The 26,789-nt window shown below is 34.6% G+C and overlaps 1 protein-coding gene across 2 annotated transcripts in view; it reads left to right on the top strand.

Annotated features, from left to right (window-relative positions):
* Positions 1-26,789, top strand: part of LOC149805413 (fermitin family homolog 2-like) — a 160,648-nt gene that overhangs the window by 33,537 nt on the left and 100,322 nt on the right. For both annotated transcript variants that reach the window (XM_089949970.1, XM_089949971.1), the window contains exon 3: positions 25,932-26,165. In XM_089949970.1, the coding sequence (XP_089806096.1) occupies positions 25,932-26,165 (234 nt within the window). The remainder of the gene's footprint in view (positions 1-25,931; positions 26,166-26,789) is intronic.

Below are 26,789 nucleotides of genomic sequence, written 5' to 3'. Positions count from 1 at the left end.
AAGTTTGTGCTAGAAAAACGTGTCCTGAGTAAGCAATACCATTGGTACACATCACTTTGAAAAAATGCAGCTTAATGGTACATCCCCAGGGCTTGGCATCCCAGATGGTCGCTCATATCGCCCGCCCCATTTCAACAGAACTGTTTAAGAGCAGTCTCTTGTTACCGGCTTTCTTGATTATTGTTTCAAAGTGAATTTTCTTTTTACTTGCTTATCTAAGGGTCTGTTGATCACAACAAGAGAGGTATAAAAATTTATTTTTTAATTAGGATAATTACATATTACAGCTCTTCATCTTGGTTTCCAATTGTAGATATTTGGGCTGGTGACTATACTTTCATAAGTGAGGATTGGTATGTCAGTAGTTTTAATTAATGATTAATTTTATCTGACAGAGAGTATGTTAAATTCATAAAAGGAATCATTTATGTAGCCTAGCTTAATTGCATTATCTAACTCTCTAAATTTGACGAAAATTAGATTCTCAATATTGCAACATTTGTCATGAATAACATTCCTGTGCAGTCATTTGAACCATCTTTTTAGAGTTAGTTGGATTTTAATGGCACACTTATTACAATATATATATATATATATATATATATATATATATATATATATATATATATATATATATATATATATATATACTGTACTGTCTTTTATTGAGGTCACCTTTATAATGAACTACATGATGCATGTAATTTTACTATGAAATGGGATTCGTTACCAAACTCACAGGAACTGTGTTATAATGAAGGGCCTTATACTGAGGGTGTGCTGTATTGGCTATATCATTCTGATGAAATGGTAGCAAAGTGCCTTTCCCAAGGACACAGAGCTACAGCAGCTAGCTCCCAGCTGACAAGAGAAACTACCCAGTTTTTTGAAATGTTGGTTTGATGATGCCTAATTTGCCTCCATTCTGTCCATCCCTTGTACACATTTGTTTTTCATTTCTGTGTCAGGCTCTTTCTTTGGCATCATGCCAGGGTAGGTAAGTATTATACATTAGCAGTACTCACCTGTCATAGACACACAGGTGTTTCCTACAAGCAATGGGTCATTAAGCGGGGTCATTATGGTGGCACCTTTATATGTCATGGACTTAAGTGGCTGAAACAACCCATATAATTTCTGAAGACAAAATTGATGGATAAAGATAGTGACAAACCACAACCATGAAGTTATATGTCTGATTTATGATTCGTTGATAAATTGCAACAGTTGAATGATACCTTTGAAAAATAATGCACAGTCATAGAAAACATTGATCTATAGAGGTGAGTCAGGGCTATGTTTTCTGTTTACCGTTGTCTGATAAGAATTGCCATATGCTGTTGTTGATTTGTTGTTTTATGGTACAGCAACACCGGTAGGCTATTTAGTGGCAGAATGATTGGAGTAAAGTGCTTTTCTAAAGACACACCATGGTAGTCAACCTTGGCTGATCTGATGGTAGGATTTGAACCCGCACCCATTCAGATATGAGGCCAGCACTCTAACTGCTGAGTCAGCGCACCTCCTCAAATTGCCATATGTAAGGATAGGGCCTTTACTGCTAGTACATAGCTTGTACAGTCCGGTCTCATTCCAATACTATCTATTACAACAAAAAGTGATTGAATATATAAGACTAGAATAAATGGAGAAGCAACTAAATGACCTGAAATAAGTTGTTCTGTTGTCACCTCATAAAATAGGAATTGGATAAATAAAAGTTGGATTAAAGAGAGTAGACTTTTAGACCCAAATTTGCCATTTCATAATGAAATGTCCCAACATTAAATTTAGAAGATTCACTCTCAGTTGTCTTTTGTTAGCAGTATGTAAAGTTCAGGAATATGCAATTCAAGGGTTCTATTAGATTTACTTATCAAGAAGTCTTTGGGATATGTAAAAATACTAGTGTACTTATAGGCAATCCGACATTGTGCCTAGAGCTTGGGATTGTTGGAATCTTGCAATTTCTTTCAAATATCCTTTTGAAAATATGATTTATTGTACCCATAGGCATGATGTAAAATCCAGGTATTCCTATCGTTTGATGTTTAAAATGGCTGACATAGGGCTTTGTCAGTAATTGCATTTATTTGTTTCGTTGTACATGTACTGGATTTTTTGCAGTTTTCCATCAGCCAATCGTACCATGCTGCTGAACAATTAAACACCTATCACCTACTTTAAAGAACATACATTCACTATACATTCATTTGAATGATGAAGTTAGAATACCATTTAACTAAGTAAAATGGCATAACCCATAAATAGTTATGCACCAATTTACAGTAAATTAACTCATAAATGAAATGAAAACATCTTTGAAATGTAAGTAATCAGCTCTACTGGTCATAGACAAAAAGTTCTCATTAGATGATCAATTGTTCATTTTCCATCCCTTAGCATAAGGTGTTACCACTATTTCTACAAGATTACTAGGATTATTATCATGATACTTTACCCTTTATACACTAATTTATTCCATGGTTTAGTTGGCCCCAATTTGATGTCCAACATGGCTTCCATGGCAGCCATCTTGAAAATCTTGTTATCACTACTCTGGAATGAACGGTCATGTCAACAACACGTTTTCACTATAAGATTTGTAGTATTTTGTTGATCCTAAATCCAAATGGTGCTGATCAACAGCCAGTAAGTAGCGATCTTGAAAATCTTGTTTTTTTTTATAGGGGGTTTTCATCAGAAGATTTCTGATGATGTTGTTCCTAAATGAAAATGACTGACTCTCATTATGGCTAATGTTATTTTGACTCCACCTAAATGGATGTCTGTAATAGCAGTTTTTTTCCCCACCTGTTGTCTTTTTTGTATATTACCTAGTTGGTTCTAAATGAAGATGGTGTCGGTTGTATATCCAATATGGCTGCCATGATGGCTGTCTTGAAATCTTATCACTACACTCATTGAATGGATGATAATTATGAATGGAGTTTTTGCCGAAACATTTCTAATGATGTCTGCTTTGTCTTACATGAAAATGGTGCCAATCTGACAAATCTGATTTGAATTCTTATTATTGCTGAAAAATATCAGCGATGGTTTCAGTGCTGATCAGGTAAAAGGAAGAATTAATCATTGTCTTAATTCCTGGAAATTCTTTTTGCCCAATAGTGTCAGTCCTTTAGAGGGACTTTTTCTTGTTAATTTTGGTACTCAAATATATTTGATTTTATTTCATGTTTGAATCTGAGTTCTGGTCTGTGCATTTTGCAGTTGGACTCGACTTACAAGCGAGTATATATGGTACTTCTCTGAGGTCATTTTTAAGAAAATATGGGCTAATACTTTATTAATCAATAATACCAGAATATCAGTAAATCAAAGGCTACTGTGTATATCATAATTTGTAATGATGTCACAATCATCCTTTACTGTCACATCAATGATTCTGATCCTACAGACACGGCCAACAATATCACATGGCAAATAATGTTTCCTTCTGCTGGTGTTTGCATGTAATTTGATCCAGACCAGAAGTTAAATGTATTGTACTGACTAGAATTTGAAGAATATATGTTCATTACTTTTTCATTCTTGCTCCTCTGCTGTTATGCTGTTATCTAATACCAAGGTAAAACATGCACATAACCTGTAATCTTTGTCACTCAAGTTACAAATGATTCACTTCAAAGACCACACTGATAGCAGTATATGGGGGTCATTAAGTTCAGAAAATTGACATCTGCACTAGTTCAATGACTTTACTGTTCTTTTCTGGCCTACCTAAAATTTAATAATGACTTTGAAAATTTAACTAGCCCTGTTGGCCTTTGGATGTCACTAATAACTAGCCCTTTCAAAACTTGCAGGCTGGCAGGCCAGTAGGTAAATCAACACCATTGTGTGTGTGTTGGGGTGTTGGTTGATTGATTGGTTGGTTTTCCAAGGTACATGTACAGTATATATAAAAAATGCTTCGTTTAAGTCAGTTGTAATATATTTTCTATCCGCTTCCTGAAACTTTAAAGACAATGCATATAGATTCATATAATCATGCTTTGATTGGGGCGATTTTGTGGGCTCAAAAAATGATTTTTTTAAGATTAAATTTATCTTTCTGGATAGAAGCAAGATTTCTTTGTCATGAATAAAATGAGGACATTTGTATATGATATAGTAACAAATTTCATGCTGTTCTAATTTTTTGGGATGTTTTTATTTGTTCCAAATTGAAATGGTTACATTTTAGGTGGGGAAACGTTTTTTTTCTAGAGCTTGTTACTTGTGATAGGTTGATTAATGCAGTTTTGTGGTGCAGTGGACATTTTTTGTGACCAGTGGCTTTAGAGTTTTGTTGGATAATAGGAGTAAAGGTAAGGACACTCTATGGCAGCTGACCTTGCCTTGTCCGGGATCCAAACCAGGTAGTCCTGTGCAGGAGTCCAGCACACTAACTTTGATTATTTTATTGGTGTGTATCTGAGATTTGTAACAACATTTTGGGTTGGACAAGCTAAGCTTGCTTTAAGTTATTTTGCCAAAAAGGCATTTCTGAGTTCAAAGATGGGTTTTTGATTTAAACTTATTGGTATACATCAGAGATAGATCACATTCTGATTTGGTTGAGCTAAGCCCACTTTAAGTTATTTTTTCCTTTTGGGTATAATTGTTATCAGTGATCATAAAGTGTACTCTTTTTTTTATAGTGTGTGCATTTTTTTGCCTGCAGGTCTTTTTAACTATGTACAAGTAAACACTTAACTCACATAATACAGTTTTTACTAAGAAGAAAGTTCTGTATATTAGATAAAGTGTTATTTTTTTAATGTATTCGAACTTGCTCCATCAATTTTTAATAGTTGTAAAACTTTTTTGCAAGGGATTTTATGCCAGGTACTTTGTAATAAGGATAATATTTCGATGTAGTTTTAGCTTTACTGGTCAAAGTCTAAGCTAAAATTATATTGAAATATTTCATTATTATAATCGTAACCATTTTCAATGAAACTAGTTGCATCTCACCAAGTCAAGTAAACTTTCATTAGGATAACTAGAGGATAGCCAATGACTTGCTATGGTCAAATATTTAGAAACTAAGTCAGTTCAGTCTTCATAGTTAACATAGTAGAAATTACTTAGTCCATGAATTATTTGTGTGCTTGTAAAGTTTCGTATAAATGGTTACATTTGTTCTCACCATTCTTATTCACTAAATGAATTTATAGGATGGGTGAACTAGAAAAGGTAATGAATGATTCTGTGTGACACTTAGAGTTCAGTTAATGCCACAGCATTTTTGTGGTAAAACTTCTGACAGCAGTTAACACATTAACCCCAGGAGCTTTTTGTCGTTTTCGCCTGAAATTCAAGTAGGAAACACATTTTGAAAGCTGTTTCTGAATAGATCTGAAAACACCAAATTCCAGGTGATCTTTCAATAACATACTGCCTAGTTGTGTTAGAAACATAGTTTTTCATTGGCTATTTGGCTTGTGCATGAGCATAAGGGTAAAAGTTGGATTTTAAAAAAAAGAATTTGCTAAACGGAGCCATTATTTTTGTATTGAGACCACTCTTTATTCCAAATGCCCATCTTATCCTACTTTTTGCAAAGGTTCATCTGTCTCTTTGCAGTTCATACCGGTTTGCCTTAGATCTGAGACCAAAAAGTCTAAAATCCAGACACAAAATTGGATCCCGACCACCGGCCAATTTTGGGTAGAAAAAAATCGGGTCCAAAAATGAGGTTTTTCCCTCTGTATTTTGTAGTGAAACTAGAAATTCCAGATTATTTGGTATTATTGTAGAACTACATCTGTCTACCTCTCTATAATACCACCCACTTTAGTGTATCTTGCATGACCATGACGCTACAGAGCTCGGCAGTAGGCTACTACCACCTGCCACGTTAACTTGTCGCTAGGGGTTAATGTGTTTAGCACATTTCAGTAATGATAGTTCACAATATTATATTGTCCAATAGATCCAATCATTTTGTGCTGTTAAGTAAACATTCATGCTTCTTGTGTTCAAATCACAATATTTTTAGCTCTCTTGGTCATAGACCAGTGGAGGTTATGGGATCGTTTGCTGTCCATCCGTTGTCCATTGTTAGAACAAGTTTATTATTAGTTACTCCTTGTAAACTAGTTCTCATTGAAAAAGTCATATTCACATGAATTTTTATCAGGTGATTTCTTATGGTGTCTAGTTGGTCTAGAGAGAAAATAGTGCCACTTGCACATCCAAATATGAAAATATTTTTATCACTACTCCTCCTGAGTGGATAGTCATATCAGTGTGAAAGTTGTACTAAATGACTTCTTCTGATGTCTAGTTGATATTGAATGAAACTGGAGCTGCTCTGAGACATCAGCATAGTGTCCATAGTGGCCATGATGACATTTTATGAATAAATGGTCATATCAGCATAGTGTTTTCACTGAAAGACTTTTTATGATGTCTTGTTGATCCCACATGAAAATGGTGCCAATCTGGCATTCAGTAGGACCAAGAGAATTACCATCTTGAAAATCTTACTATTATTTCTCCTAGATGGCTGATCATATTGACATTGTTCTTTTACCAAAGGACTAATGAAGTCCAGTTGGCCTTAAATGTATATGGTGCTAGACTGATACATAATATGACAACTATGCCAGTCTTTTTGAAAACCATGTGATTCTTAATCCTTTAAGATGGAAAGCTATATCAACATAGGATTTTCACCATAATATTTCCTGAGATATCTTTTGGCCCCATATGAACATGGTGCCAATCTGACATCAAGTATGGACATAGTTATTGCTATTCCTCTTAAACAGAAAGTCATTTTTGACATAGGTTTTTCATCAAAAGAGTTTTATTATAATGTCTACTGGTGGTTGGTCCCAAATTAAAATGATGCAAATTAATCCTCATGACAATAAATGTGGCCATCTTGAAAATATTATCACTACACCTTTCCAAAATGGATAATTTTATTAGCAAGGGGATTTATCAGAAGACTTCTTATGGTGCCTAATTGCTCAAAAATGAAAATGATGCCAAATACAGCTGCCAATACCACTCTGTTGAATATTTTGTTGTCTCTACACCTCCTGAACGAATGGCCATATTGACATGGGCTTTGCACCAAAAGAACTGTTGTGATGTCAGCTTGGCAGTGAATCAGGTTCATAATCCAGACAACACAGGTTTGATACCTGCTCCAGCCAGCCATGGTTGACTGCCCCTGGAATGACACTTGGCTCCCATTCTCTTGGGATGATGTAGCCAATAATGCTAAAAGCACTGGTAAACTATCAAAAATGAACAAAAACAAAACCTAAATGAAAATGGTGCCATCTGACAACCAATGTGGCCACCATAGCAGCTGATTTGAAAATTTTGTTGTCACAGATAATAACAGAGTTGGTTTTAACACTCAGCTATTAAAAGAAAAGAATGGTCTTACATTGAATTCATGTAAATTCATTTCACCTAGTAGAGCATCAGTCACTTTGAGGGAATGTTGTTTAATATTTTCTTTCTCAAGAAAATATAGATTTTCTTTGACTATTTTTGCAAGTCTTGTCCATATTTATGGATTGCACTGAATCAGAAATAGACCATTCTGATTGCATAAATTTCATTGCATATGCAAAAATGAATAGAATTAACCATTGGCAATGATATCTCTATAGTGACGTTTTTGTCCTAAGGTAAGGAGTTCAGATGTATGTACTCTGTGGTATAAGTCACTGAAAAGAACGACCAGGGCTCAGTTAGAAAATTTCTGTAGAAAATATTTATCATATATATACAGTATATATCTGCACATAAACCCGAAGCACTTTAGAAATGCTTGACTTCATGTAGATTTAAGCTCTGAAATGTTAAAGAAAAAGTTTATTCACCAAAGTCAGATACGGTCATACAGTTTTCAGTATTCACCAGTCATTTGAAACAAACAGAAGTTAGCAGAGAAGATTTATGAATAAAAAGAGGATATTTGCTTGGAATCAGTGAATAACATATATTTTATTGAGTGAATTGTAAAATGTTTTATTGCCAGATTTACTGTTCTTTTCCTAAGGGTGAGAGCAGATTCAGTTGGTGTAGATGAAACCATAGTCCTAGACTCTGCACAGTTTTATTTAAGAAAAAAATGTAGTGTCTGAGATAAGAGTATATTTAGGTTAAATTAATAATTATCCTGTGATCCTTGATAAGTAATTACCATGTCAGAACAGTGAAAGTGACACCTTAGAGAGATGTTGCTTGTGGTCAGGGAAAAGTGTATTGACATTATCATAGCTTGTAATTAGATGTCACAGTTCTTGTGGCAAAGGTCATTGATTGAACCAAATAATTCTCCAGTGCTGTGATATTATCTTTTAATTGCAGAATTTCCAACAATGTTTTAAACTTTGCCAGAAAGAAAAGATTACAAATTGTTATTTTCTTTCAGTCAGCAAATGAATTGGTATACAGTTTTAGGTGTTTTGTAGGCTGTTAGCAAATGTGTTTGAAAGTGAAACTATCTGCTATCCCATTGCCCCTAAATCATTCTTCTGTAGGATATACATTTGTGTGGGCAAAGATTAATGTTCTGCATTAGGATTGGATATTTAGCTTGAAAGGTCATATATGTAATTTGAGGATATTTATAATGGACAACAGTTTGGCAGCATTATTCTATTGCAGATGAGTAATATGAACTGTTACTAGAGAGAATACCAAGCTACATTGTCAGACATGCATATCTTTTCAGCAATCACTACTGGAAAAAATAATGATGTCATGTTGGGATATTCCTTTTCTGTTGCTCATTGTTTCATTGCTGAAGTTTTTAATTCACTTTCTTTGATAGCCTTTAACATAATTAAGTTGTAGTGAGTTCAACAAACTTTTTTTTTTAAAATTCAGAATCAGGCAATTTGATAATGGCTGAATGACCTCCATAATTATCTCACTGTTATGGGGCACCACAGGAAAAATCAATGTGTCATTCAAATCATTTTTAACTCTACCCCATTGTAATTTTAAAATATCAAACTTGTCTTTTATTTTCATTTTTTGCTTGTAACTGGAAGTATTTGGAGTGCAATCAGTTGTTGCTGTTTTCATTTATTGTCACGAGGTGGGAATGATGTGTGATCTCCCCACTCCTTATGAAGTTTGGTTATCATTATCTTGGAAATGATTGGCCATGGTGTTATGGCCTGAATTGAGTAATTAATAACAAAATATTAAGTCAGTGGATGGAACAACAAAGCTCTGAGCAGAGATATAGAATAGACTAACATGTACCCCCTTATTTAAAATAAAACAATTTAATCAATTACATAAGCAAAATGAAGTCAAACAGGATATTTGAAGGGTTTGCTTTCTATCAAAAACAGAGTTACAAAATTTATGTGAAATTCTCTTAGCTGTTCTGTTACACTGATAGAACAAACCTCATCATCTATTCGACTGATTGAATTCAAATTGCTTGCTGGCATGTCAGCATCACCGGTCCTTCTGGTGTTTTCCAAATCACAGTTGGTGATAAGTTGGTGTCCTTATTTCTTTCTTCTCACTTTTGCCTCTCTGGGTCATCATCTTTGTTGCAGACTGCACCCTCTTTCCACTGTGCAACACAGGTATGGAACTAACTTTTTTCCTTCAGAACCTAAATACATCTCACATTTTTTTATCTATCAGGATGGACCAATATTCCTACTCTCACTTGAATCGGATATCATCTATCGAAATTCAACAGAACTATCTATAGTCATTTTGCACCGAATACACACTACTCACAACCATATTATCGTGAATTTATGTCCTGTCTAGCTGCTGTCCCATTCCTATAGACTATGACATAATGAAAGCCCTTTAGATAAACTATCACACCCTGCTGTTTCTATAAATTACCAGCTGAGCTTTGCCAGTTGGCACCCTTGTCTTTTCAAATAATGAAAATTTACAACTTAAGTACACATGAATTTATGGACTTTACTAATTGTCCTATGTTACTTTGCTAATTAGTGACTCATTGACATACATTTCCAGACTTAGAAAAATCAGTTCTCAGTATACCTTATACAAAGCATGAAATCTTTATTATACAAAGCATTTAAGACAGATAAATTTCTTTTCACAAATTGTGTCAGTAGACTGCATGAAATCTTGCACTACATGATTTCCATTACTTACTAACAACTAAATCCAACTCATTCATATAAAGAAATATTGTATAACCTTCTTTGAATACATGAATCATATCACATGCATGATTATTTCTGAACTCAAAATGAATAAATTCAACAATAATTACAATTTACATCAATGAACTTATATGAAGACTAACCATGATTTCCTGAGCCCTCTGTCGCTTATCATCAGAGAATTTTGTTTTTTCTTTTGTTTCTGGTCTCACAAATTTGCAGACCCATTGTCCCTTGAATGATTTGTTTAACAAGAGAAATTGGTGCCCCGCATGGCCAAGTGGTCTAAGCGCTCTCTGTTATGGATCATTGCCATCTCAGCTCTGTCAATATAATTTTTTTGTGAAAGCAGCAGACTATTATGTTCTGGCAGAATTTTTTCGACAGACTATGCCAGTGGTTTTCTGGAGTTTGTGAAATCCATGTAGGCATAAATTGTACAGTGCAAGAAAACATACAAATCATGTTTTCATTTGGAAGATCCATGTTATGCTCCTTTACCTAAATACAACTTTGTCAGTTTCGGTAGCATTTTCCCACCAGATTCACATGTTCGCTTTACCTGCCTATTTTTCTTCCTCCTTCGTGATAATGAGATGATCTTGCATCATCTTGTCTAAGCTTGTTACCACTCTGGAGACCATATTTGTGTTATGATTTTCATCAAACATGGAATAGGCCAGTATCATCAAAGTCTTGGACAAGTTCACTAATGAGGGAGTTCGATGCCTGAATATGTTTTATAAATCTGATTTTGATCAGACTTGAAACAATGGTTCTTATGAGTCTAGAAATGGATGATTTAATAGTGGAATAATAAATGGATGATTTAATAGTGAAATGAAAAATGGAATGCAGAGTAAATGAAGAACAAATACAGATGGAATGCAGAATGAGTGCAGAATAAATGATGAATGCATCACAAAGAAAATAGAGAACCTAAGGTGCAGAATAATGATAAATAATAGACTATTCATGGATTACATATACATGAAGCTGAAATTCTTATGGGAAAGTTTACATTGTGAATGTTCTTTCCTCAGTTGTGAGTACATGCTTAATAACAGAAGCAAATACTAAAATGCAAACACAATAGACTTTCCTGTTTGGGAGATAAAGACTATCGTATATACACTTATAAATCAAGTTTTTTTAAAACTGCCGTATCATCATGCACCAGCAAATCAGTCTATTTATTTATTCTACTGATTACTGCTAACAAACTGCACAGACCCAGATCTTCTGGTACATTATGTGATGGTAGATGCGAGTCTGTGCAGTTTGCAGTTGGATTCATTTTATAAGCAAGTATATATTATAATATCTTTCATTATTGAACTGTTTCAATGACAGCACATTCTCTGTATTTGTAGACAAAACTGATCAAGTGCAGTATTTATTTTGCTTAAATATTTGCATGGTACACATGTGCATAAAGAGAAATTTTCCGTTGTGGATATTTACAGTTTTTGAAGTCCTGGTGCATAAACAGGAGTCATTCTGTCAGGTGCTGAAGAAGTTTATTTTGTCAAGTTATAGAACAGGTCTGATTAAGCATTATTTTCTTTTATGGAGTTTATTGTTGGGCAAGTCCATGCAGTACACTTATTTCAAGCATTTAATATGTAAAGCATGTGCTTATAATAAATACCAGAAATTTTCACATGCTGGTCTTCAAGAGTATGACAATTCAGACAGTGATTTACTGTTATACTTCTTTAACATTGGATTGATTTACTATTTATCATGGGGGGCCCCGAGTGGCCGAGTGGTCTAAAGCGCTCTCCTTTACGGATCACTGCCATCTTACCTCTGTCTGCGTAGGTTCAAGTCTCAGATTCAACCAATGTGGGTATGCGAGAAAGCTTGCCAGTAGCTTCTCGAGGGTCAGTGGTTCTTTCCGGTATTTTCCCGGGTTCTTCCTCCACCATTAATACTGGCTGCCATGTATAGCCTACCGTGTGCTGAAAAATGGCGTTAAACCCTACAACAACAACAACAACAACTATTTATCATTCTCTGATTATAGATACATTTAATTCTCTGCTTATAGTAAAGGAGCAGAGAAAAATTCCTTTTCTTCCCATAATTTCTAAATTTTCTTATATTTATCATGATGTGTTGCATTTTATAAGTTGTATTGATACATCATCTCATTTAAAATATATTGCATCACTTTTGAATAATAAAGAACTAATTTTAGCAATTGTATGCAGCAGTGGAAAAAATGATAACAATTCTGATTGTAAAATTGTTTTATGTCTAAAGTTGTACAAGTCATGTAGGCTTGCAGATTGTTTCAGCTGTAGGTGTCAGTTGTACAAGTCATGTAGGCTTGCAGTACTGATTGTTTCAGCTGTAGGTGTCAGTTGTACAAGTCATGTAGGCTTGCAGTTTGTTTCAGCTGTAGGTGTCAGTTTGAGAATTTGATTATATGTACCTTTAACTGGTGATTTTTCAGTTTATTTTTGCCGCCTCTCAATCAATAATTTTTCAAGATTATTATATGACTGGCACAGGAAATACATCCAACAAAATAAATGTTAAAGATATGGACATTTTTTTAAACAAGGTAGCTAGTACAGGCCTTCATTATGACATTTTTTTGACGAAAAAGGCTTTTAATATCTACTTTGTTCTAAATGAAAATGGTGACTTTTTTGACATCCAGTATGTCCACCACAGCAGTTAATTTGAAAATCTTGTTATCACTAAAGTATATCACAGATGGTTTCAACACTCAGTAGTTAAAAGTAAGAAATTGTGACACCTTGAATTCTTTTAAATTCTTTCACCAGGTGGAGCTTTAGTCCATTCAAGAGAGTCTTGTTTTTCGTACCTTATGTCCTAAACCAATACCACAGACATTTTATATGTTAGCCTATACATGTGTGAGTTAATAAATAAGAAATTGGGTCAGTTGTAGCAACTATATCTATCATCCACAGGCTGGATTTCAGATATTTACAACTGTGACTTATCTAAGTAATGCTGTTCAGACATTATATCTGCAAAATATTGATTTGCCCACATTTTAATATGAATCCAGCCGGAAATAATCTTTATCCTCATTGTGGCAACTCTCCCATGATAATTCCATATGATCATTTATCTATGAATATCTACAATTTTTCCCCCCATCTTTCTATGAAAAGGTTAAAGTTTATGAGGCTTTTTCACATTCTGGTGGCCTTGCCTATTATTTTGTTACTTGCTTATTTAATTACAGGAATAATAAAGATTTAAATGAAATTCCATTAAAGTACTGTAGTAAATGTATGCTATTAGACCTCGTTGATACTACCAGTAAATTCCTATTTAATTATTAACATATTGATGCTGACTTACTGATTGATTATTAACATATTGATTCTAGTGTTTTATTTTATATTGCATCACAGTTGTAAACAAAATTTTGTTAGTTCTACTGGTCATAGCTAGAAGAGATTTTGGAACAGTCTGGTGACCATTGTCCATTCAGGGTTACTATTCACAACTTCTCTCAAAATTCACTCAACAGAATTTGTCCAGTTTGAAAGAAAGCGTCCTGGCATGAAGTTTTTATTTTTTAGTTGCTTATTTGCCTTCGGATATGGCCAAGATTACTAAAAACAGAGAAACCTTTAAACAACTTGTTTTCTAATAACAGCTTGGCAGAATTTGAGTCCTGGAGTTAAGGTCTTTAAAGTTTGTTAAGAAGATGCTGATCCATCATCAATTGCTGTTAGAAAAAATTAGAAAGTACCTCAGTGACCCAGATTTGTAAAAGAAGGAAAGGCACCCATGATAAAGATTATTTAGAATCACAGGTTTTGAGTTCTTCCCCGCGTAGATAGAAGTTTAAACCATAACATTATTTTTAGAATACAAGATGCATAGAATTTAAATAGAATAGTTTTTATATAAAAAAGTGAAAATGATACACATTAGGGATTATATACTTTTATTTATAATTAAACTGAAGAAAGATTCAGATAGGACTATAACAAGCAACACTCTAAGCATATAATAATTTGATAATATTTAATAAATAGTTTGTGGTTACTATTGGATAACATACAAGACCTGTTCTCATGAGTACAGGGTTTATTTTATTAATCAGGCTGGGTCATCCTCCATATTGTGTCTTTGGACATGCTTTGTGCTCTTGTTGCCAAACAGAAACTCACTAAAGCCACTGGAAGACAAAACACATAGAAGCCCATGCCAACATGAAATGTTGTATATCTCAGAGATGTACCAGTAATTATGTTTAAGGAAACAAGCTGTGTGGCAATTTCCAAATAATGCAATGTAGCCTTTAGGCTGAACAACTAGAAACATCTCTGGTACATGAATAAATATATCTAAGTATAAGAATTTCTGTACATATTTAATTATGTGCAAGAAAAGGTTTTGGTTTTTTTAAGAATATATATTTTTTAAAAGCCATATTAAAGTTTAATAATTTGTTTGCAGAGAATTATTACAAAAACTTTACTGCATTTATGAATCTTAAATTTCTAAAGCAAGTTTGATAAATTTGGTTGAATAAAGTTGGACAGTTGCCCAATTAAACTACCTGAAACATTAGTTTGTATGTTGTCACATGTATTGTGCATTGTTTTGAGGCATTTCATATATTTAAGTGTCATTTGTCTCAAATTGTTTTAATAGTGTGTTTTGTATAGTTTTGCTTTCTAACAGAATTATATAATCACGCAATATGCTTTCCTTCTAAAATACATCCAGATTTACTTAGAAATAGCAAAAACAAAGCAAGTGAAAACATGGATCTTTGAAAAAAAAATCTGAGCAATTTTGTTGTTGTTCCATTCGAATCAGATGGTTTAATTTAAACCTGAAAGTCACTGGTGATATGAGCTACTGTAGGTCACAGTGAGGTTGATGGGTAGTGGGATAAGGAAAGACCCAAGAATCCATTCTGACTGCACATATTAACTATGGTTGTATATGTGTTTGTGGAGGGACTATGAACAAGGACCAAATCTCCATGGGTAGGGTGAGATCAAGTGTACAATGCTGGTGGCTGGTTGTATAAATAATAATCTCTCTTATGTTGAGAAAATGGCGAGGACTAAATATATGTTTAGGAAAAAAGAAAAATGATACAGATATCAACATACAATGTAGCAGCTGTGTTTTTCCAGCAAATCTTTTTGCTTTACAGTTTCAATACATGTCTGAATTTGCATTCACAAGCTGATATATTTCAAATATTAGGTGAGTGATATCAGGCTCACTTGTGCCTCTTTTTTTCATAATTTTGCTGAAAGGGTTAATATAAAAAACCAGATAGGGTCTGTTCTAGAACTGAATTTTTTTGGATGAAATGCCCACCTCCCACTGTTTTAAAGAAAATACATAGGTGTTTAATGAAGAAATAAGAGTTGGGTAATAATATTATATAATGTGCAACTTTAATATATTGGGTTGGTCTTTCTGTGTGATTTTTAAAAAATAATAAATTACTACACATCATGCAGTCAGGCATTGTGGAATAGACCCAAGTTTAAATCAAAAAGTTGTAAAATGAGGACAAGACGAATTGTTGTCATGGCCTGAATATTAATTGTGCGTGTGTGTGATTTGGATTTTTAACGTAGCTTTAACAATTTTTCAGTCATATCACTACAATGTCTGCAGTGTGGCAGTTTATAGTGATGTCTAGCACTGGGGCATCATGTCACAGACATGTAGCATCATGTCCCACCCAGTCACATTATCCTGACACCAGGCCGACCAGTCCTAACACTAACCTCGTAATGCCGAGCACCAAGCAAGGAAGCTATATGTACCATTTTTGTAAGTCTTTGGTATGACTCTGCCATGGTTCGAACCCATGACCTTCTACATCTGAGGCGTATGCTCTAACCACTAGGCCACTAGAGCGGTGAATGTTTATTCAGTTATTTGCATATGACAACAATATGCCTGTAAAATTATATTTGTCTGCTCAAGTTGTTTCTGCTTAATTATGCTTGAAATGTTTTTTTGTCAAAAAAAAAAGACCTAAGTTTATGTGTGATAAATTTCAGTGATAGCTGGAAAATATAAACAGGTCATATTGTTTTGGATACAGATAAGCTAGGCAAAATTCATTTGTCCACACTGAGTGCTTTTTTGTACAATCTTACTATTAAGCGTAGAACTGCTGGATGCAGTACAAAAATGTTGGACAGTTACAATGTACAAATGCACTCGTGCTTGGACTTGATGATTTGTTATTAGACCATCCCTGATTATGACTACTCAAAGTGCAATATTTTTAGCAACGGAAGTTCTTCGTTTGCCAGGGGTTATGTCTTATCATGCTTAAGCTGTGAAGAGGCAGGTGGTTCTATAGGCATTGAATGTTAAAAGATTTTCAAAGGAAATGGTATCAGTTGAACTTAAAAAAACCCACGGATATCCTACTGGTGCTGTATATGTTCTAAATTTTATCCTGCTTCCTATTAATGGTTGACCAGAGATTAGTAATTAAGTGTTTAAATGTTGCTCTTGTGTATCTAACTTGCAAGAAAATATAAGACAAATAGACAGACATGGAACATTGGCAGGCAGTGACGGAGAATTTTGGATAGTCGATGCAAGGCATTACAATTTAATTTATAGAGACAGCCACTTTAAAGGTTTAAACTAATTTAAAGCAAGTAGAAATGTGAAGTTTGTACCCTTTGATAAAACTTGCAGTTTAATATTGAGTCCAAATTGTCAGTGCTAACCTGTAGTAACGTCATTGTATCAGATAGACCTATTACTATTAGGTAGAAAGGTTAAATGTATTTGGCAGGTTAAGTTCTATATTTAAACTGATTTTTAAATAACTCCTTGGCTCGTAATATATGGCATTGTATATTTTCCATTTGAAGTTTGGAACTGAGAGGACAGACATGCTTGATAAAGATCTTATGCTATTAATGGAACCAACAAACTCCATGTATACCTTCTGATCCAGAAAAAAACTAGGGCACTCAAGTTCAATTGATTTTTAAGGAAAATATTCAAGGACTTACTTCCTATCTGATGGCAATTCACCGAGTCACGATGCACTTCAAATGCGGTGCTTTTTGTCGAAGAGTTAGAAAGGAATTTGATGTAGCTGATCAAGGAAAACGTACTGCTTTGTTTAAAAATCAGTATTTACCAAGTTTTCTTTTTTTCTCTCATTTGTATGGGTTTATAATGTTCCATGATCTAACTCAATTTTTGTATGCACAGAATGTCTCCATATGCTGTATGTAAGCTATTTACCTATGAAATTTGTAAATGTCCAAAGCTGTGATATTGTTTAGTCTGTTCCATTTTGTTAAATTGCAGTTGGTTTGAAGTAACTCCAAGATTTGTACTGCTTAATTTTTTAATAGTGTGATTTTATATGGAAAAGAACATGTCTTAGTTGTGTCTTGTTAAAATTTATGTTTATGTATTGGATCAATTACATGTATAGTGATTTTGCTGTAGTGAAAAACTAAGTTTTTTTAAAATTAGGTTTCACAAACCTGCTGGAATAAACTGTTCTCTTTTTTAAGTATATCTTTAACTGTAACTCATCTTTATTATTTAATGTTGTTCCTTGAGAAAGCTCAAGGGACATTATCACACCCCAAACTGCCTTAGTTCCCCAAAATTTTATAAATTCCTTTATGTTTATCATTACAGTGGGAGAGAGGTATAAAATGTCCCCCTGACAGCTCAACCGTAGTACAGTAAATGGTCATACAGGCTATATATTATAGTCTTTTAAGGCACACATGAAAATAGAGTTCATTTTACTTTATTATGGCAGTGTTCATCACTGGAAAAAACTTTTCCAATACAAATTTTTGTGCAGAGAAAGAGAGTGACATTTTGAATGGGAAATGAGATACAAGTTATTATTGAAAGCTGTTATTTAAAAAAAATAATTTCAATTGTTTTGTTATTAAAGCTAAATTTTTCTTTCCAAAATTCTTATTGTAATAGAGGTCGAGGCTTGTCCTAATTTTTAGAACTATTGTATATACGCACTTATAAGTCATGTCCCAACTGCAAGCATCATAGACTCTGATCTGCATCAGCATATCCATATTGTTCTGCCAATTACTTCAAAAAAAACTACATAGAACCAGAAAGCATTATGTGATGGCAGGTCTGGGTAATTGCAGTTTGCAGGGAGTAGTATATACTGTACCAGAGTACTATATATATTATGCACCAAGATTGCACTGTACAGTAAGTTTAGAGATTATACTGCTACTATGTTATTCCTAAATATATAAATTAATATAGATCTTCATTTAATTGGTGATGGTTTTTGTGGTTTAATGAGGTTGCCTAAATTGGTTGTGTTGTAGTATCATTCAGTGATTGAGTCTTGACTCTACACATTCATATGAAAAAAAACAAATGAGAACAAAACCCCGTATTTAGAAGATATACCATATATACTTGCTTTTAAGATGAGTCAAACTGCCTGTAGCTTCTCATGGGTCGGTGATTCTTTCCGTGGTTTTCCCGGGTTCTTCCTCCTCCATTAATGCTGGCCGCCATGTATAGCCTATCATGTGCTGAAAAATGGCGTTAAACCCTACAACAACAACAACAACAGCAACAGCATTATGCAATCACAAGGTCAAATCTCACCATCCTATGTCATGGGCATTTTGATCACTTTGGGCTTTCTTTATTAGGCATTTTGATCACAGGGCTTTCTTGATTAGGCATTTGGATCACTTTGAGCATTCTTTATCCAGCATTTGGATCACTTTGGGCTTTCATTACTAGCTTTGATTTGGAGCTCCTCTTAATCTACTAAAAAGATATATAGTTAATTTTTAATAAAATCTGAGCCACTGACATAATCTGCTGAGGTAAATAGATACAAACTTAATGTATTTCGTGCACATGATTTTCACAAAACATCACTGTAGCAGAATTAGAGGCAAAAATGTGCTTTAACTGAGTATTTTTTTTCTTCAAGCTGGCCGCATCCTATTTGAAGCAAGTTTTTTGCCTGTAATTTTGCAATAAGCATTGTTTTGTGAAAATGATGGAATGCACTAAAGGCACTGAAGTAGTAGCCATTTACCTGCCCCGGTTGTCTTGTCTGAGCTATTTTCTTTAAACACTTTGACCAACTGTTTTATTGGTTGTCACATAAAGACACTGCCATAAATCAGATGTATTCTGCATGTTTGTGATGTAGGATTGCGAGATTGTGTTAATTTTGGACCCCAACATGTTTCTATACAATCAAGGTGAACTCCAAAGCTGATGACCACCTACTCATAAAGGCTCAATAAATATATTTTGATTTTGTGTTTTTGTTTTTTCCTGCACAATTTATATATCATAGTTTGTCTTGTTTTTGAGAACTTTATGGTTTAACTTGGTAGGTTGAGAGATAAAATTTGCATCATGAGGTAGTACCCTTCTTCTAGGGCTCTGACATTATCAAAGTTTACAAATAAACCCAAGGCTGTAACTTAAAACTGATATAGAGTAATACAAACATTCTATGCACATTTAAAAATACACTGGGGTGGGGTTGGGAATGCAATTTTGAGACCTGATTTTCCTTACTAAAAAAAGTTGCCTGTTGCGTGACTGGAGCTTTTGTCTGGAATTTCAACTTCTCATTGGGTCGAAAGCAGACCCAACCAAACTTCACATGGACAGATGAACCTTTGTATAAAAAATGAGTAGCATTGAGATTTGGGGTAAAATGGGACAAGCAGACAAAATCATTGGTCCAATACAAAAGGAAAATGAAGTTCTGTGTTCAGCAGTCTGCATATGCCTGGTCTGATAGCCATTCAGAACAACTTATTTTGCATATCAAAATCCCACAGAATCAGATGTGCTTTGATTCCATTAGAAATAACATGAAAACTTTCTCTTCTACCCCAATCTTAAATGAAGATATGAAAAAGCTCCCAGTTAAGCTTGGAAATTGGGCAGTTGACACAAATTCACATTGCCCCGGTTAGGATAGCCATGATTACAGTGTTTGGTCTCTGTAGTGCCCAGTGTTTTATTTGTTTACCTGTAAAGGGCTATGTGATGTGATTTATTAAATGGTTCATATGAAAATAGCTTCTTGGGTATCCAGAATTGATCGTGATTCCATTAAATGGATACACTTAAAGCTGACACACTGCTGTGATTTGGCCTGGATGGATTTGAAGACAAATCTCACCTTGCTTGATAAAAGTCTTTGATTGCCTCCATATTTATTTGGATGTAATATTAACCTCTAACAGTAGTAGTGCCACAGTCTTAAGTGCTGCACCTTCTTTCATATAGCTGGTTATGTGGCATAAGTATAAGACATTATACAAATGCCATTTGTCATAGTCCCGATGATAGTTGTCGATTTGCAACCTTAAGACAGAAAGTTATAACACCTATAGAAGACTGAAATATTTTTTAGAGACTATTGTATGTTGTTTAGCATTACTTCATTCTGAGCCATTAGTAGATTTCAGACTACTTGAGAGGTAACTTCCTAAAGATCCATAAAATCTAAAATTCAAGGGGAAATTAAGCCGTAAACTAGTAACTGTATTTGTTCTTATTGAATTCTAAGTTGCTTTACCAAATTATTAGCTCTACTGGTTGTAAACCTAAGAGCTTATGGGATGGGGCTTGATCTGTTGTCCATTATCTGTCTGTGGTCCATCTGTCCATTAGAACAAATTTGTTATTACTACATCCCATTTATTACTTGGATTGCCATGAAACTTTATACACACACAAACACACACACACACACATACACACAGTACAGTTCAGATATCCAATATGCTACCACAGTGGCCATCTTGACAATCTTGTTTATTGATTCTCCTCCTAAACGGATAGTCATTTCAACATTTAGTTTTCATTCAAAGACTTCTTATGATGTCTGGTTTAGTCGTGAATAGAAGTTGTAATGATCTAACATCCAGTATGGCCACCACAGCAGCCATATTGAAAATCTTATTGCTTCATGGATGGTCATATCAATCTTGATTTTTTTTCACCCAGAAACTGCTTATATTGCCTGGCAGGTCCTAAATAGAAATGGTGCTGATCTGATGTCCAGTAGAGTCACAAAAGCAGCCATCTTGGGTTTTCACCCAAAAACTTATTATGATGTCTAGTTGTCTTTTTAGTCCTAAATGAAAATGGTGCTGATCTGATGACTAATATGACAGTCACAGAGGACAGCTTGAAAATCTTATCACTACTCCTGAATGAATGGTCATATTAAAATGGGGTTACACTAAAAGACTTCTTATAATGTTTTGATTTAAATTTCAAATGGTGTTGGTCTGGTATCCAATATGTTTCCATCTTAAAATTCTTTTATTTGCTAACACTTGTAAAGGAAAAATCATATTAACATAACAGTTTTCATCATAAGTGTTCTTATCTTATGGTGTCTTGCTGGTCCTTAACCCTCAACATGGCCACCATGTTGGCTATCAAGTCTTATGATGTAAGGCATCCACCCAGATAATCACATATCAGTTTGATGTTTTACTTTCAGCACAGAGTTTTGTGTAGCATGTTGCCTGGTTGACTGACATGGGAATGAGAAGCCAAATTTCCAAGAACACTTTATCTTCACACACTGACCACTCCGGTGGCCTAGTGGTTAGAGCGTCCACCTTGGATGCGGGAGTTCGAGTTCATAACTCGGTCGAGTGATACTAAAGACTTTCAAAAATGGTACTAACAGCTGCCTCGCTTGGGGCTCAGCATTAGGAGGTTAGTGTTAGGACTGGTCGGCCTGGTGTCAGGATAATGTGACTGGGTGGGACATCATGCTACATGTCTATGGCATATTGCCCCAGTGCTAGGCATCACTATAAACTGCCACACTGCAGACATCATAGCGATATGACTGAAAAATTGTTAAAGCTATGTTAAAAATCCAAATCACACACTTGGCAGGCCATAATGATGCTATTCCATGGATTAAAGTAGAACTGTTCTAATTCAGACGGTGCTTAAGCAGATGTTTTTTTCCTAATGTTAGTCTGACAAGAAAGTAGACTCTTTAAGTTCTGTTGACATACATTTCAGTAGCTTGAATGGCAGCTGAAGAATGCCAAAATCAGATGAAATAGAGAGAAATCTCTTTAATGAAATGAAGCTATCTGTTTGTTAGTCTTTTTCTTCATTTTATTTAAGAAACTTACTCCTGCTTCATCTGACCTTGGCATTCCTCTGCAACCATTGCCAACTACATAACTATGTGGGTGGAAATCTGCATTGTAGGATTAGGTGACTGTATTGAAAATGTAAGGTATAGGCAGAAACTCAGTTGTCACAGGGTCATGAGGAGGTCTGTGATCGAAGATGTGAATTGCATTTCATGAACCCCAGTCAGCGATAAAAAGTGTAGTTGACATGGTCAGGATGTTTCATCATACAACATTCACTGCACGACAGACTCATTTCCTAAAAATCATAGGATTCATGAATTAGATGAAATTTGTGGACAAGACTTGCTTGCCGTATATATCTTCTTTTATAAGTTGAGTCAAACTACAAACAACAAAGATCCCAATCTACTGTAGCATAATGCCCCTGCAGATCAGGGTATGTTTTGTTTGTTCTATTGATTACTCATAGCAAACTGCACAGACCCAGATCTGATGGGGCATTTTTTGCCAGCAGACCTGGGTCTGTGCAGTAAGCAGTTGGACTTATAAGCTAGTGCATATGCTATTCTTTATATAATATTTGTTATTTTATAATGCCATGTATCAGCTGATAATGCAGTAAGCTAACTTACTTGCAATTGCAATACTGCAATTGCATATGCAGTGATAATATTGGATTCAATAGACCTGATGGCTGTATCAAAAAATTATATACCTTAACCTAGATTTTCCCTTTCAATAAGATTTGTCTAGTTCCCAGTGTTACTTTTAGGGGTTTGATATTCCAGATTACCAATTGATGACCTTAAATCCCATTTGCCATAGATCAGCCTTTAGTAGGTCATTCAGGCACTTGGCATTTATACCTGTAATGCCTCAACTGTTTAATGTGACTGATGGTCTGGTGCTACACACTTAATGTTTCATTTGTTTGTTTTATGGCCAAGATTTTATCCTTGTTTGGCATTATTTTTCTTATGGGACTGGATGCAGTCATGGTCATGTGGTTTAATTGTCAGACTTGTCCAACACTTGCACATATAGAAATACAAAAACTATTGTGTTTCACTAGGTTCAGTCCACCCTTTTTTAAATAAAGGGAATGTATCAGTACTTGCTGAAATATAGTAGGTAATGTATTGATTCTGGGAGTTCCCAGTCCAAGCTAATTATTCCCTCCTCAGTATTGTAGGGTTAGAATTGAAAAGAACATGATCCCAGTCTGTCTCCTTAATCACAGCCTACATATTGAATACCATTATATTAGTTTTACATGTGAACTTATTTTTGGCATTTCACTTGCCTTTTTTTAGCTTTGAATGTTTGTCTCCTCAGTCCTTCACTGGTCACTGAACTCAGTAATCAGTCACTGGGGTTTGATTATTGGTCTGGGGACAGGGTTTGGATTGATACCCCCACCCCTATGTTACCTTTTAATCCTGATGGTGATAGGGAGTCGGGTTGTACTCAATGGACTAGATCCCTCCTCGCTATCTTCCTATATTAATTATAACTATGGGATGTAGGGACCCACCATTTCTGGATAGCTAGTCCTCCCATGGAAATTGTCCACTCTGACTGGGCAAAGGCAGCAGTGGCTTCCATTCACCTCCCAGACAAGCCATTAGTGATGAGTGTTTCCATTTGCCTAGGAGGTCTAATAGTTGGGTTAGTCTCATCACTCCACCCACTAACTCTTTCTGGTCTTCATCTTTTAGGTAGTTTACAGTTGGTTTTCATTTTCTGGAGTGATATTAATATGAAGAAATGCCCTTGTTCTTTTTGTTGCTCAAAATATGATTGAAATTATTCTCATGCAGACACAGCTGAATTTGGGTGATCAGTAAAGAGCAGTCGTCTCATATACAAATAATTCAAATACAGTGTTGTGTCGGTAGTGAGACTATGAATTTCACTCACCTAATGTATCCACCCACCCACCCCAGGTGGAAAGATCTCAGCCTCATTATGATTACATTACAGTGATCCTCATTGTATTGTTGTAGGTGGTGTTGATAACTGCTGATGGCGTTATTTACTTAACCACAATATAGTATGATTATATTTAGGAATTAGTGGGATGGGGTGGGGTGGGATTGGGAAATAGGAAACATCAGTCAGAAATGTATTGTAATAATTTTTGTTCAAGCAAATTAAATACATTTTTTCACTTCATGGTATTTTTAAAGTAAAGTTTTAATAATGAAATTATATATGTGTGTGTGTATGTGTGTGTATATACAGTTTATTCCAGTTAATTGGGCCATTTTTTAATTGGGGCAGCCATTTATTTGAAACAAATCTTAAAGGACAAAATACATGTCTACCTTTTTAATTCCTCTGCATAATTGGGGCAGCAACTTAATTAGATCAAAGTGTTTGAGTCCTGATGTGTCCCAATTAACCGGAATCTACTGTATAACTGTGTGTATATATATATATATATATATATATATATATATATATATATATATATATATATATATATATATATATATATATATGTGTGTGTGTGTGTGTGTGTGAGTTTATTGTTGGCTGATGTGAGACAATTGTCTGTTGTCCATCCATCAGTTAGGACAGATTTGTTATTGCTACTCCTTCTTATTGTAATATATTTAACATTAATTCAGATTGACTCTGTTTAATTTTAGTCACAGGGTCCATAGTGGTCTTGAATAATATCTTGGATCATATTGTAAAGAAGGACATTATAACAAAAGAGAGCTGTATTAAAGGAGGTTATTGACAACTGCAGAGAATTTACTATTACCACCACCACCACCACCATGATCCCTTTTACAATGACATGTACAAGTAGTTTTTACAAATTGTGTCTTAAAAGAACAATGCTATCAAAAACTTTGATGGATCTACTACTACAATACTATGAAATATATACAAAGCATTGCAGATGAGTACATGCAAGATTTACACAAAAATTATTTGTGAACCTATGTGAGACATTACAGGTTTGTACATGAAATTACTTTTAAAGAAGTAGAGTAGTACCGAATTATACAAAATCAAACAAGGGCTGTTTCTGTAGATGTTGACAGAAGTTTCTTGAAACCTTTTGATAAGTCCACTGACCTTGGAACAGAATTCCACTGTTTGGCTTCAGAAAAGCAAAACTCTTTTGAGAACACTCTGAATTGGTTTAGGTAAATATGAATTGGTATTTGAGTTGGCTCTTAGTTCATAGCAATGTACATTTTCTACATTTAAATAATCTGGATGATGTCAGTGTAGAATAAACCCTTTTGAATTGTGGTTGTCTGTTGTAATGGAAGCTTCTTGAGGATTTAATTTTTTTAAAATCCTGTCTGTAGCAAAATAATGTATGCCAGGAAAATTGTATACTGCAAAGAGTTGTCGGAACCATTTGTCATAGGTCCCTTGATGGTAAAGGACTTTGTTCATGTAGATTGGCCAGTCGTGTAATTATATATAAATATTGGTTATTTTTGTTGGCCATTTGTCATTATTAATAGATCTATTTAAAAAAATGAAAATGTTTATGATCATCATCCCTTGCCCTTCTTCATCACCATAGTAGATTCTTGTTGTATGATAAAATATGAAGAATCCATTTTCGATCTGTAATAATAACCTTATATTTCTGTTTTTGTTTCAGATATTGCAATGGACTGGTCAGATCATGCTTTATGGTGGCCAGACAAACTTATGTGGCTGACCAGGTCTCGAGCTACGCTTGACCAATATGGTGTTCAGGCCGATGCCAAGCTTCAGTTTACACCTATGCACAAAAACCTACGTGTTCAGCTTCCAGACCTGCAAATTCTAGACATGCGGGTTAACTTCTCGATAAATGTTTTTGCTTCTGTTGTTCAAATATGTAAAGAATTAGGTAAGTGTTAAAATAAAAGACTTTTCTTGTCATCTTCCATAATTCCTATTGATATTTTGCCATTTTGTATGCTCACCGTAAGGGTGAGTGTATTATATAATTATATTTTCTGACTGGCAACTGTCCATCCATCCATCCATGTTACTAATTTCATTTATATGCAATAACTTGAGTTGTGTACTTTCATCAATTACCGAACACTGTGTTTGCAACTGAACCCTATCAATATGAGGCAAAAAAAGGTTACCTTGAACTAAAAAAAGAAGTTTGGTTGTCTGTTGTTAGCAGTTACCAAACCTTGTGGATGACTTGCACTTGGGATAAGGAAGCACCTACTAATTTTGGAGTCAAAAGGTCAAAGTTCAAGTTAGACTGTTACAGAGAAGAAAAATTATTTCTGCACCATAGATTGGGTGTATGGATGGCTTGTACTCCAGGTAAGGAAGATGCCTATTTCATTTGGGGTCAAGATGAGGTCAAGGTTACTGTGACTGAAAGAATAAAAATACTTTCTGCATCATTAGTAATATATCTCTAGCACATACCTAGATGAAACTGTTTGGTTGTTTGTGTTTGAAGTAAGGAAGAAGCTGATTTTTTACTGGAGTCCAAAGGTCAGAATCA

The sequence above is a fragment of the Sinohyriopsis cumingii genome, chromosome 2 (genome assembly GCF_028554795.1).
Source record: "Sinohyriopsis cumingii isolate HCF-2022 chromosome 2, ASM2855479v2, whole genome shotgun sequence".
Classification (NCBI taxonomy): domain Eukaryota; kingdom Metazoa; phylum Mollusca; class Bivalvia; order Unionida; family Unionidae; genus Sinohyriopsis; species Sinohyriopsis cumingii.
Note: the sequence above shows the minus strand (reverse complement) of the source record. Positions and strands in the feature narration are given on the sequence as shown.